The following is a 13,816-nucleotide window of genomic DNA, read 5'->3' on the forward strand; positions in this document are numbered from 1 at the left end:
AGGGTCCTGGGATCTGGCCCCGCATCGGGCTCCCTGATTGGCGGGGAGCCTGCTTCTCCTTCTCTCTCTGCCTGCCACTCTGCCTACTTGTGTTCTCTCTCTCTGTCAAATAAATAAATAAAATCTTAAAAAAAAAAAAAAAAACTGATCACTGATTAGCTCCAAGCTAAAAACATAGTTCTTCTATAACCATAAATTTAAGAATCTTTTTAAATAAGCTGCTTACATTTTATTCTAAAATAAGCCTAACAGGGTGCCTAGGTGGCTCAGTTGTTGAGCGACTGCCTTCAGCTCAGGTCATGATCCTGGAGTCGCAGGATCGAGTCCCATATCGGGCTCCCTGCTCAGTGGCAAGCCTGCTTCTCCCTCTGCCTGCCACTCCCACTGCTCATACTCTCTGTCAAATAAATAAAATCTTTAAAATAAAATAAAGTAAGTTTAACATTACAACTAACAGGCTATATACTTCATTCTTATTGTCGATAGAAATCCATCTATCTTCTATGTATATAGGTTTGTGATTATGGGCTCTAATACTGCAAATAAATGGGAACATTTCTATTCTATAGGAAGCTCCTCATTAGCTGGTGAAACATATAAAGTCCCAAGAGAGAGAAAAGTAAGATAAGTAGTTATATATTTTGCAGGACTCATCCAGATTTTGAGATATTACAAAGCAACAAGGATCTAAGAGGGAAAAATCTAAAATACAGCAAAAAAAAAGCTAAACAAGACATTTCATTTTGGTTTAGACATTAAAAGTCAGCTCAAACTCAAAAGATACAGTGCTTTAGGAATGATGAAGGTTTAAAAGCCTTACATATGGGGCAGTAAGTTTATAGGACTTATTACTCTAAAACCACAGGTTCAAAAATATAAACATGTATAAACCCACAAGGGTTTAAATAATTCATAAGTCATAAACTTATAACAGTTCTGAGGGTAAGAAAGGGAATTCCACAGACATCCTAAGCCTCTGAGGCCGGCATCACAAAAGGCAAGGATCCCACAAAGAAAACTATCTCTTTTTTTAGGACGGAAGACAAAAGCTAGAATGCACTGTCTGCCCTCAATGGCATTTCTTTCACACATCCACACAGTCACTCACTCATACTCCAGCTAGGGACTGAATACCTGCTATTCGTCAAGTCCTATCCTTGATATTGGGAACAGCAGAACAAGACATAAGAAAAACCCAACCAGGTGTTTTCAAATGATCCTCTTTTCCTTTTCAAACAAATATTTTTATAGCAAAATAGAACTACCATATGCATTTCTGTATATTTAGTGCCTTCATCTACCTTCTTTTCCCTGAAGAGAAGTCTTCAGCTGTGTTATTCAGAGCAAAGAAACCACCAGTGAGGAGAACCCACAGAGGTGAGCATCACACAGGGAGTTCTCTCCTCTAACCTGCTAGCTTTTAATAATTGCAACTAGATATAAAACTTGTTCTTAAATAGAACTTTAATCTCATCCTGTTCAAAATGTAGCTTCAATGTTGAGCAAATACAAAGCCTCTGCTACATTCAGAGGGACCTGGCTAGGCTCCCACTCTTGGAATGAAGAGAGAGATCAGCCACACTAATTTGTACAGTACTCTTCCAAAATCATATGTATGTTTAGTTTATATGAAGTGTGGCATACATTGAATCCCAGAGGTGTGAAAGAAGGGTCTTCAACACAGAAGCCAAGTAATTACAGGCTTTTACAAAGAACATGAAGAGAGAAGAGTTCTAGTCTGAGTTTTGCAAAAATGAGTCATGTGGCATTAGGCAAATCACTTCACCCTTCGTTCTTTGTCATGTAGGGATGACAAAACCCTGCTCTACCTCCCTCATAACACTGTTGTAAAAATGTTGAAATACTATAATAAATGTGATATTATGATGAGGTCCCAGCCAGGGGAACTCTATTTATAGGAGTCGTTTTAAAGGTATGTAATAAAATAGGCATATCTTCAGAAGGAGGAGAGTTCACAACGTATCTTGGAAATGAAATCCACTTTGAGGTAGTTTGCCTGGTTTGTCTAGAGTTCATATTCCCAATGGAAAGACAAAAGAAATGTAGAAGATCACCAGTTCTAAGAAACCTCAGGAGCAGCATCTGTCTCTCTTTTTAACAAGGAACTCATCAATTTGGCTTCTTCCCATTTCAACTTTTCTTGTCGCCTAACATAATATGTTTGCTCTTTTTTATTCAGGGATAACAACATTGTCAACAACATCCTCCTTTAGACATGAAAGGCCTATCTTGTAATTATTACAAGTCCTTATATATTCCATTATCTGCGATTATACTTTCTCTATCAAATCTTCTCGTAGAAGGGGAAGAAATTTGTTTTGACCTAACCTTGTTTAAAAAACATCCAAAATGGGGTGCACCTGGGTGGCTCAGTTGGTTGAGCATCTGACTCTTGATTTTGGCTCAAGTCATGATCTCAGGGTTATGAGATCAGGCCCCACGTCGGGCTCCGTGCTGAGTGTGGAGCCTGCTTAAGATTCTCTCTCTCTCCCTCTGCCCCTCCCCTCCTCTCTCAAAAAAAAAAAAAAAAAAAAAAAAAAACAACCAAAATGGCTCAAAATCCTATGTAGTGAGGCAAGAAAGCACCTAACTCTCCCACCACTAGACTCCAGATCTCTAGAGTGGAGTGGGTCAAACAGAAGCAGAATGTCTATGGAGCTACAGGATGAAACAAAAATATTGGATGTGATATCGATCTGGACTCAACAGATCCAGGGAGCCTCAGGAATTTTTCACATTAGAACATCTTTAAAAAGATAATTTTAGAGTTAAGAATGCTCACCTGCTTTAGTATCTGCCACCACAATTAATGAACTCAAAAGATGTACCATTTTAAATGACATAGTTATTAAAAAGGAGTACCTGTGGGATTAAAGTACTGTATACCAAATAAATTTCTATGACCAATTAATTCTCACATTCTCATCCACATCAATTACTTTTTAAATTAAAAGGATAATTCTTATATTAGCATGTCAAACTGCCAATAAAAACAATATGTATACCTATTCTGCCCATGAAAATATCTCTCATCTTCAAAATGAAAGCATAAATAGTACCATCTTTTAAGGTAGTTGTTTTTTTTTTTTTTATAGAAATGGCTTTCAATAAAAACTATTATAAAGGTACAGAGCGAAGGTTTTTGAACTTCACCTAATTAATTTGATAGCTCCCAGCTCCTCGGCCGTTGGTAAAGAAGTCATCTTCAGGAAAACCATGTCAAAGGGGTGGTCCTTCAGAAGTGTGGCTGCCTGCCCCACATCCCTGATGGTTATGGTGACTTTTGCCATATTTGAAAAGGATTTCTGTGCAATATCTGCCAAGTACTGAACAGTGACATCTCCAACTAACAAGAGGTCTATTTTTGCCTGAAAGAGAAGGAAAAAAGCAGAAGTACCACCTAATTAACATCTGAGCATACAGAAGATGTCATGTAATAGAGGATACAATAAATAAAGGTGACAAATAACACAATAACCGACTACAAATAGACTGAATGGTCACCTCAGGGACGGGAACTATTAATTTGTCTTCATTACCTAGGGTGGTGAATGGATCTGAAGGTCATGCTATTTTTAAAATATTTTTGCATACAAATGCTATTCTACTGTGGTTTTCCCGTGGGTTTCTCTCTCATCCTAGGAACAACAGATAGGATTCTTAAGGCCCAGTTTCCCAATCACTCATCCTGCTGAAAAATCTGTTTACTAGTGAGAAAAACAAACTGGTGGCTCTCCCAAACCATTTATTTTGATGAAACATACATTCCAGAACACAGAGTAAGAACCAAATTCCTAAATTCCAAGAGACACTCATGGTCTTTTCTTTAAATAGATTATACATGCTACTCAAAACTCAATATTTTGGAGCCAAAAAATCATCTTTCTTTCCTTTTGGGGTTATTTTCAAGCACATTCAATTAGAAAAAATATAATTTCCATCTTTGCCTTTTACTTTCCGATGTTTTATTCTCTATAGTTATGGAACACAATCCACTCTAACTGTTAAAGAATGGGGATGCTTGAATTAATGCAAACAGTGAGCAGAGAGTTGGAAATGGCAGATCACAGACAGGTCCACGTGAGAAAACAGATTTGGGAGCTGACCAGACTTGAAGCCTCAAGAGTGGGTGAAAGAGTTGGAAATACCTATGAAGAGAAAGGCAGCTCGCCAAAGACACAACTCTGCAGGGCAGGATGCTGGTGAGGCTGTCCCACTATGGGGCTTCCTCTCCCCTTCAGCCTGGTTTGCCAGGGCTTGCTGGAAGGAACATGTGAGGTTCAAGTAAGTTCAAAGTAAGCAAAACTTCGGCACTTCTCATTTCTATCTGCCTTCTAATAGTCTTCCTTCTTTTGTTAAAAAAAATAAAAGAGGTGATTCTTCATTTACCCATTTAATCCCTCCATAGAAGCAACCACTGTCAACAGTTTGGTCTATATCCTTCCAGATGATTTCTACCATACACACACACACACACACACACACACACACAGCTTTTTTTCATACAGGGGGTATTATATATACATATTTTTAAAGATTTTATTTTTTGACATAGAGACACACAGCGAGAGAGGGAACACAAGCAGGGGGAGTGGGAGAGGGAGAAGCAGACTTCCTGCGGAGCAGGGAGCCCAATACGGGAATTGATCCCAGGACCCTGAGATCATGACCTGAGCCGAAAGCAGATGCTTAACCAGCTGAGCCACCCAGGCGCCCCAGGTATTATATTTTTAAAAGTGAGTTGCTTTTCTCACTGTAGTCCAACAATTCCTCGGGTCTTTTTAAATGTTACCTTAATATGGATTCTGCATATGTCCTCATGTTTGTTCCCAGATATTTCAAAGTTCTAGAGTCATTGTAAAGGGAATAGGTTTTCTCACTCACTATATTTTCTAATTGATTACAACTAACACAGAGAGTGCTACTAATTTCTGTATGAAGAATTTGCTTCAAGAACTTTACGGTGGGGCGCCTGGGTGGCTCAGTTGGTTAAACAACTGCCTTCGGCTCAGGTCATGGTCTTGGAGTCCCGGGATCAAGTCCCACATCGGGTTCCCTGCTGAGCAGGGAGTCTGCTTCTCCCTCTGAACCTCTTCCCTCTCATGCTGTCTCTCATTCTCTGTCTCTCAAATAAATAAATAAAATCTTTAAAAAAAAAAAAAAGAACTTTACGGTATTCTCTCTTTAGTTCCAATATGTTTTAGCCAATTCTTCTGAAATTTTCGACATATATAATCATATTGTCTTCAAAAATGATATTTGGGGGGGGGGCGCCTGGGTGGTTCAGGTGGTTAAGGATCAGACTCTTGATTTCAGCTCAGGTCATGATCTCAGTCAGGGTCATGAGATTGAACCCTGTGACAGGCTCCGAGCTGGGCAAGGAGCCTGCTTGAGATGTCTCTCCCTCTCTCTCTCTGCCCCTTCCTCACCCTCCACTTGTGAGTATGCATGCACACTCTCTAAAAAAAAATAAATAAAATAAAATAAAATAAATGACACTTTTGTACCTATATCCAGAATTTATGCTTTTTATTCATTGATCTTAAAACACTGGCTAGAATATCCAAAACAATGATGAATAGCAGGAGTGACACTGGGCATTCTTGTCTTGTTCCTGAGTTTAGTGGGAATAATTCAAATGTTTTTGCCACTAAATATGATACAGAAAGTTTCTGGTCCGTACCCTCTACCAAGTTAAAGAAGTTTCTTTCTATTAGGAAGCTAAGAATTTTAAATCAGAAATAGGTGCTGAAATTTACCAAATGCTTTTTTAGTATCAACATGATCATACCTTTATCTCCTTTATTCTATATTCTATTAGGTAGTGAATTACATTAATAGATTTCCTAATGTCAAGCCATAATTGCCTCACTGGGATAAACCTATAATGTGTAGACTAAATTCATTCATATTATTTTAGATTTTTCCATCTACGTTCATAAGTAAGACTGGATACAATTTTGCTTTATTGTATTGTCTTATCTGGTTTGGGTATCTCAGGGTTATGCCAGCTTTGAAGAATGAAACAGAAAGTTTCAATATTGTTCTATGGTCTTGAATATTTTATAAAACAGAATTATCTGCTTCTTGAAATTTAGATAAACATGTCTGCAGAATCTGGGCCTGAAGCCATTTACAGAGATGGATTTTAGAGTACCTTTTACAGTTCCTTAATGATTACCAGTAAATTTAGATTTTCTACCATAAGTGAATTTTGTTCATATACATATTTTTTAATCCATTTTCTCTCTTTTTAAATGTACTAGTTTTTAGATGTATATAATGTTTATTATATGCATTGTTATTCTTGCTTTCTAACTGGAGGTTAATATATAATTAAATTTTCCTATCTTCTTTTTCTTGATGATGCTTTATCAGAGACTATAAACTGTGTGGTCCTCCATGATAGCCACATGTGGCTATTTAAATTTATGTTAACTAAAATTAAAGTTTGAAATTCCCTTCAGTTACACTAGCCTCATTTCAAGTGCTCAATATCCACATATGGCAAGTGGCTGCCATATCAGACAGCATAATTATAGAACATTGTCATCACGGCAGAAAGTGCTTTTGGATGGCACAGTCCTCCAAGTGGCACTATGTTGTACCCCACAGATTTTGATATATATTGTGTCTATGTTCATTCCTTGCTAGTTTGTAATTTCACTTCATACTTCCATTTTAACCTCAGAGTTAAACACCTTTATGAAATGTTTTCAATTTTCAACAGTATGGTGTTTTTAGTTTTGGTTTTTAATTTTTTTGGCTATTGACTAGTTGGTCATTTCTTATTTCAGTGCATTGTCAACAGCAAATGTATCCTATCTGACTTCTTCTTAGAATGTGGATATTTTCTTTGTGGTATAATACATAGTTTTTGTTAATGTTCCATGGATACTTGAAAATAATGTGTATTTTCTGCTGGGCATATATTCTTTAATTTTTAGACAGAACTTACTGTTTTCTTTCTTACTTTAGGTCTACTTGATCTTTCACTTTATGAGATGTGGTAAAATCTTTCCTAATTATATAGATTGTTGAATTGATCAATTTCTCCAACTACAGACTCTGTATCTAATTTTGGGTTAGGTGTATAGAGGTTCATGATAATTATATATATTCACATAAAACATAATTATAATGTTTAATATATATTATATAATAACCTACAATGTTTATATAGCATATTTTAAATATATAGATCACACATTGATAATTTTATGGACAGAAAACTATGTATTTGAAATATACTTCTTTGTCCTTTTTAATGCTTTTCACTTAAATTTTTTTTCTGGTATACAGTTTTTCATATCTTTATTTTTAGCCTTTCTATATCATTTTGATTTTGTGTGAATTTTGTAAATAGCATATATCTGAATTTTTAGGTTTCTTTTCACAATCTGTGATTTTAGTTTTTAATGTAGGAATTTAATTATATTAATGGTATTAATTAATGTACATTAACTAATATTAATTATAAAACATTTATAACTTAATGTGAAATGGTCTTATTCTCTTCCTTTGTTATTTCACGATTCCCATCAACAGCAATTTTGTTTCCTTTTTCCCATGCCTTCTGTTAGGCTGATGGGATTTTCCTTTTTTCCTCCTGCTGCTCCTACATAAGACTTTGGGAGTTAAACCCCTTATTTCTATTACTTAATAGTAGCATTAGGGCCAACAATTCAGTGCTAGTTTTACCTGGTAAATACTTCCAAGGTCAAAAATCCCTTGCCTTTGAACCTTGAAGCTATTGGTCCATTTTCTTCTAGCATCCAGTTGTTGATAAAAAGAATAAGCTGCTTTGTTTTCCTTCCTGTGCTTTTCTCTTTATGCCATGGGTTCTGATGGTTTTCTAGGAGGTGTCTGGTTATAGATCTTATTCATCCTACTTGGCACTCAGTGGATCTTTGGCTCTGAAAGTTTTCTTCTATTTCCCAATTCCTTCTATCTTCATCCCTCCTTGGCAATCTTCCAGGAGATGCAGGCCATCCACAATTGATCCTTCATGTCTCCATTTTTCTCATAGACAGTCTCTTAACTTCATTTTTCATATCACCAGCTCATTCTTCAGTCCTTCCAAAGATTTTTATGATTTCAGTTTATTTAATGTGAATTGCTCACTTCTAAGATTTTTCTTTTTTGGTAATTCCTCATAACCTGCTATGTTCAGGATGTGATACCCTCACTGAGAATACAAACTAGAATTTTAGAAGTTTTTTCTATCCCCTTAAAAACCTGTCTCTGGAATAGTTGTGTCTAGTTTCTGCATTTGTGTCTAGTTCCGTTAATGTCTGGAAATCCTTGGTTATCCAAACATAAATACAAATCAAGGATGAAGTCGACATGTACAAGTACTCTCCCCAGTGGCTGCTTCCTTTGAAGGGACAAGTGTGGATTTGGTGTGAGTGGGTAAGACAGTGGAAGCAAGGCTGGAGACCAGAGAGGCTGGGGCCAGCTCATTGTCGAAATAATAATAATGGAACGCATTACCCTGAAAGCCAATACTTTAGTTTATTTCCCTCCTGGGCAGAGCTGCCATTCCTTTACTCCTCCTGGTCAATTATAAAAGTTTGGAAATTACTAACACCAGGAACCCAGGTCCTACGTACAGTTCATTCTCTTCAGGATGAAGTAGGGGTGAGGGGAAAGTCTAGGGGACCACCTAGCCCAGGTGCTCTGCATATAGCTAATTCATTACCAGGTGAGCACACTCTGGTCAACTTCCATCAGTTTCTTCTAACATTCAGCCTGGGCTACCACTAGAATTGTTTTCCCTCTGCCTTTCGTCTTTAGATCTTTTAAGCTGTGGTTTTTGTTTTCTTTTCTTTTAGTGGCAGTTTGATCACATCTGCTTTCTAAATTTCAAGTTTTCCTGTGGATTTTTTTTTTTTTTAATGTTCAGAAAGAAGCTGCTTTGTTTAGACCAAGATTCCATGAAGTGCTATATATTGCATTTGGTTAGGTCATCCTTGGACCTCTAATTTGGAATACCTGCTGCCTCCCCAACACACCTTTTTTTTTCCCATGATATTTCCTTGTTGAAGTATCAGCACATGTTTAAGTATGTCCTACTCTGGGGTCTGGGTTGGACCAGGAAGTTGACTTGTGTGCTCCATTCATCATCAGGAGCCAATCTCATTCACCTGACCCACCCTGTTTTAAACAGGTAAGAATTCAAACTCCCTAGCATAACCTTTCAATAGCTTAATATCAACCCATGTCACCAGCCTCATTTCCTTCCATTTCCCTCAAATACCCTATGTTCTAAGAAGGCAGCATAACACTTCGGAATTTCTACAGTACAGAGTATCAGGACCCTTCTAGAGTGTTTCCTTTTCATTTTATAAACATCCTTCATCTCCAATAGCACTTTAGGAGCAATGTGGGACTCAAAGTTACTGTGATGTTTTTGAGTCCAGATTATGAATCTCCACTGTAGCACAGGACTTCTTCTATACCAATATATTCCCTTGTGAGCCAAATGCCAAGAACTGTAATGGTCATTAACAAGTGGTCATAAAAGGAGTGATTATAGTTTTGCTTTTTAATTAACATGGTTAACTGAAGCAACCTATGAGTGTCCAAACTAACTTATCTACTACGGACAAGGTGACCATTTACCTTCCAAACTGAGACATTTTGAGAATGAAAGGGGGTGCTATTAATAATTGCACTAAAATAAGACATATAAACCAAGGTGTCCTGGGCTATGAATAACTTGTAAAACTTTCCACTACCAAGATTTTTCTCTTTCCTTTAAAACATCCTGCCACTTTGCATCTGCTTAAATGTGATTATTACCTATTTATTCCCTCCACTGATGTTTATGGAGTCCCTACTGCATGGCAGATGCTGTGTTGGGAATACAAAGTGAAAAACAGATAAGGTCCCTGCCTTCACGGGGCTGACATTCTAATAATCCTTTTTTCTGTTGCTACATATAGCTTTCAGTCTTCGGAACACAGGAAGAATCATGTATCAGCCTCGGTTCTACCAGAGCTACTACTGATTCTTAACAGCTGGATGCAGTGGGAAGCGAGCAAAGGATTTCAAGGCACACAGACCAGATTCTGTTGCCTAGTCCAGCCACTTACTAGTGGCTTTGAGTAAGAAACTTGTGATCCTCGTCTGGAAGGTGATAATACTTAAATCCCAAGACTGTTACCATGTTAGTACAGCGCCCTGTACTTGGTAGTTATTGCCATGTTTTCTCAAATAATACCAAGCCTGCGCACAGAAAACATCAAATCAATCTGATGGGGAAGGGAGGATGTGGAATTAGAGGGGGAAAATGTGTCTCCATCAAGTGGTGAAAACAGCCCCAAATCAAAAGGCTCTTTCATTTTGTTGAGCCATAGAGAAGGGGAATCAGGGCCCACCCAGGAGAAAAGCCTTAAATAACAGAAATCAGCTGCTCACCTGAACCCTTTCCTACTAGCGCTGAGGTTCAGAGGCTCACTGCCTCACTTCCCCCAGAATCTCTCAGCTAGTATGGAGAGAAGTCAAGAGCAAGCTCTGAGGAGCAGGACATGAGTACTGGGGGGAAATCTGAGAGGAAAGATCCAGAAAGGCATAAGATCGTGCAGCACCACTAACAGGCCGTTTTGCACACGAGTCTACAGTTCTGTGCCATGGTGCAAGGCACTTCACAGAGGAGCATGAAATAAAGCAGCTCAGGAAAGAACTGCCTTGCTCTCCTGCCAGAGGCTTCCTTCCCTGCCCTACAAAATCCATGCCATAGCACACGTGGAATGTTAACAATCAGATAAAATAGAACACTGCCCTAGTCCACTATCCCAAGGTAACTTGAGTTAACTCAATAGCTTCTAATCAACTTAAATCTGAATATTCAGTTAAAAATATCTTGTTGGCAGTGTAATATGAACACAGGTGACGAGAAGAATCCACTGGTAGGAATAATAAAAGGAAAATGAATAAAACTTTTTAGTATACTCTGCTGTGGGAAACTGTTTTAGTACATCCAAAATTTTCACCTGTGAGCATCACAAATTGAACCGATGGCGAGACTTCATTAGGTGGGAAATTTTTTTCTATTTGAATTGCTTACTGCACCTTTTGTTTTTTTTTAAACAAAAGCAATACATATTCATTGGGAAAGACTGGAAAATTAAAAAAAAAGCCTAAAGAGGAAATAAAAAGCATTTGTAATTCCGCTACTCGGGGATAAACACTCCTAACACCTTGGTGTAGATCTTTGAGGTGTGGGCAGTTTTTTATATTTCGACATCATCGTCACCACTGGTCTTTAGCCACTCAGTTTGATTTCTAAATCACAGCACCACGCAGGGCACTCCAGTCTCCACAGTGTTTAAAACACTGGATTTCCATTTGCAATCTGCAGCAGGCTAAACCCTTAATTAGTAACAGCAGGTGCTGAAGTGCTTAAAGCAAATCACTCCTACATTTTAGTGAGTTGTTATTTATGTCACTCTTATCACCAGGAGCAGAGCTGACAATCAGCAGCAGCTGCATGGGCTGATGCTCTCACCGGGCAATCGTTGGCCTCTGGTTTCCCCAGGAGTCAAGGGATTTAAACAGCTCTATCTGGAGAAACTGAGCAAGCTGCTCCTCAAATGCAAACAAAAGGTTCAGTAGGGGCTTCAGACTTTCGTAAGGGTAGGAAGCCTCCATCATTTATGTACTACTAGGTAATCAGACATTTTATTCAGAGTTCCATTTTGTGCAGCTTTGCCTAATCCTGCACCATAAAATACTATTTTTCCTTGGAGTTTAAATAGGTGCCTCCATTTTGAAATAATTAAGAAAACCGATTAAACTGGTCCACTTCAAAGTGGTAATTTCAGAAAGCTTGTGCTTAAGGAGTGAGGAGATTTAAGTACGCAGAGCATTCTAATGGCTAACTTCAGGAAGTCCAAAAGGTTTGCCTCTCAGATTTCTCTATCGAGATACGTGAAGTAAAAAAACCAACACCAGCTTGCCTTACTTTCTGGGGTGGGCCGAGGCTCTATGCTCTTTCTAGAGGGCTAATCATCACCTAATTTTTTTTAAATCTAAAACAGTCATGGAAATGATTTTATGCTTCTGCTAAGGGGAAGATAAATCAGGTGCTTTCAAAAGAGGCCAGTGGGCTTTTTGAGCTCCCGGGAGGGTGGGAGGACGTGTGAAGAGCGCAGATGCTTTTTCCCGCCAACGGCTTTGGTCTCCAGGCACAACTGCCGGTTTGGGTGTAAGCCTGAGGAAGGACATGCAAGGGCTTTTTGGACCCCATGCCCATAAGCAAACTGAAAAAAAGCATGCCAAGCTGTGCAGAGACAAGCATGCTCAAAATAAACTTTGCCGTGTTAAATAAACTTTGCTATATTCAAAGCAAAACCAAAGTTGTCGTCATTCACATTCTGTCTGGATACCTACTAAGTTCCGCTCCTGGGTAACCCTCCGAGGGGCTGGCTTGAAAATTTGAGTTTGGCAAGCGTCCAGCGCCAGACAGGCATGTCTGTGTAACAAAACAGTTCCGCCGGCCGTCCTGCTCCGGCCTCCCGCCCCGGGTGATTCCGCCCGGTCCCCCGCCTCGGGCACCGGCTCGCGCCCCTGGAGGTGGCCCTCCTCGAGCCCTGCTCCTCGGCGTCCCCGGAATGAGAGATGCCTGTGCGGCGGGCCAAGGAGGCCACCGGGCTCAGGGCCCGCGCGCGGTTATAAACGCAGCTGCCTCCCCTTCCTCCGCCTCCTCTTACCTGGCCAGAGATTTGGCCGCGCTCTGGGCGGATAATTGAGGCCGCCATGGCCCGTTGCCCACGTGCCGGGTCCTGGGGCAGCCTCACCGCAGGAGGAGCTCGGCCAAGCCGCCGCGTCGCAGCCGCCGGTCGGCCGCACTGATGGCTCGTGGTCCGCAGCTGTGGGCGCGCACGGCACCCCCCCCCCGCCTTAAAGTGGCCCTGCTGCCCCAGCCTGGGCACGTGGGGGAAGCTGCAGGCTGCTGGGAAGGGCCCTGCGGGACCTGGGTTGGGGGAGGGGCTGCCCAGGGTGGCCTGGGGAGGGCCTTGGTAGACCCTGTCACTGGCAGGCTGCCCACTCACAGTTCCAGTCCCCATAGGCGGGGAGGTCACACAGCGCCAGGCTTTAGTATACTGCCACTCTTGCCTGGAGAAAGCGGTAGCGCTGCCTGCCTCAGGCTGCTCTAAAAATCTTTGTACCTTATGGGAAATCTTTCAAGTTTAAATATCGAGCATTAGCAAACGGGTTTTTGTTTGTTTTCCTTTTTCCTAGACAAACATATAGAGGCTAGAGAAGGTGAGTGCTGTTTAGGACGCTTTCTTTCCAAATCACTAAGAAAGTTTTTTTTTTTTACGGATTTTAATTTATTTATTTGACAGAGAGAGACCGTGAGAGAGGGAGAAGCAGGCTTCCCGCTGAGCAGGGAACCCGATACGGGACCTCTCCCAGGACCTGGAATCATGACCTGAGCCGAAGGCAGACGCTTAACAACTGAGCCACCCAGGCGCCCCAATCACTAAGAAATTAAATTTTTTAGAAGTATTTCATTTTGTCCAGTGACTCAACTGGTCCCCATTTTCTCAACTGAGAAAGCTCGACCATCACAAAAAGTCTTCTGGTAGCTGTGGCTATGTAACTCACTTTATTCAGCCTTGGCTAGACATTTGATTGAGTGGCAGGACCCGTAGGGGAATCCTTTCTCTTGCAGGTCTTTACTACTGTTTCCATTGCCAAAAGTTGGGGTTGGGGGAGGGGGGTGTCAGAACGAGGCAGAGGATGGTATCTGATGGTTTGTCACTATGCATTTCCCTAGACTCTT

At 40.1% G+C, this 13,816-nt stretch overlaps 1 protein-coding gene across 1 annotated transcript in view; it reads right to left on the reverse strand.

Moving 5' to 3' along the window:
* The window catches only part of SOHLH2 (spermatogenesis and oogenesis specific basic helix-loop-helix 2), a 49,831-nt gene extending 37,046 nt beyond the window's left edge, over nucleotides 1-12,785 (reverse strand). Inside the window, exons 1-2 of the mRNA XM_028103281.1 lie at nucleotides 12,738-12,785; nucleotides 3,175-3,389 (exon numbers count right to left, since the gene is read on the reverse strand). Of these exons, the coding sequence (XP_027959082.1) occupies nucleotides 3,175-3,389; nucleotides 12,738-12,785 (263 nt within the window). The remainder of the gene's footprint in view (nucleotides 1-3,174; nucleotides 3,390-12,737) is intronic.
* Nucleotides 12,786-13,816: the final 1,031 nt, after the last annotated feature.

The sequence above is a fragment of the Eumetopias jubatus genome, unplaced genomic scaffold (assembly GCF_037043125.1).
Source record: "Eumetopias jubatus isolate StellerSeaLion01/CBP00866 unplaced genomic scaffold, mEumJub1_p1.0 scaffold_3, whole genome shotgun sequence".
NCBI classification, from domain to species: domain Eukaryota; kingdom Metazoa; phylum Chordata; class Mammalia; order Carnivora; family Otariidae; genus Eumetopias; species Eumetopias jubatus.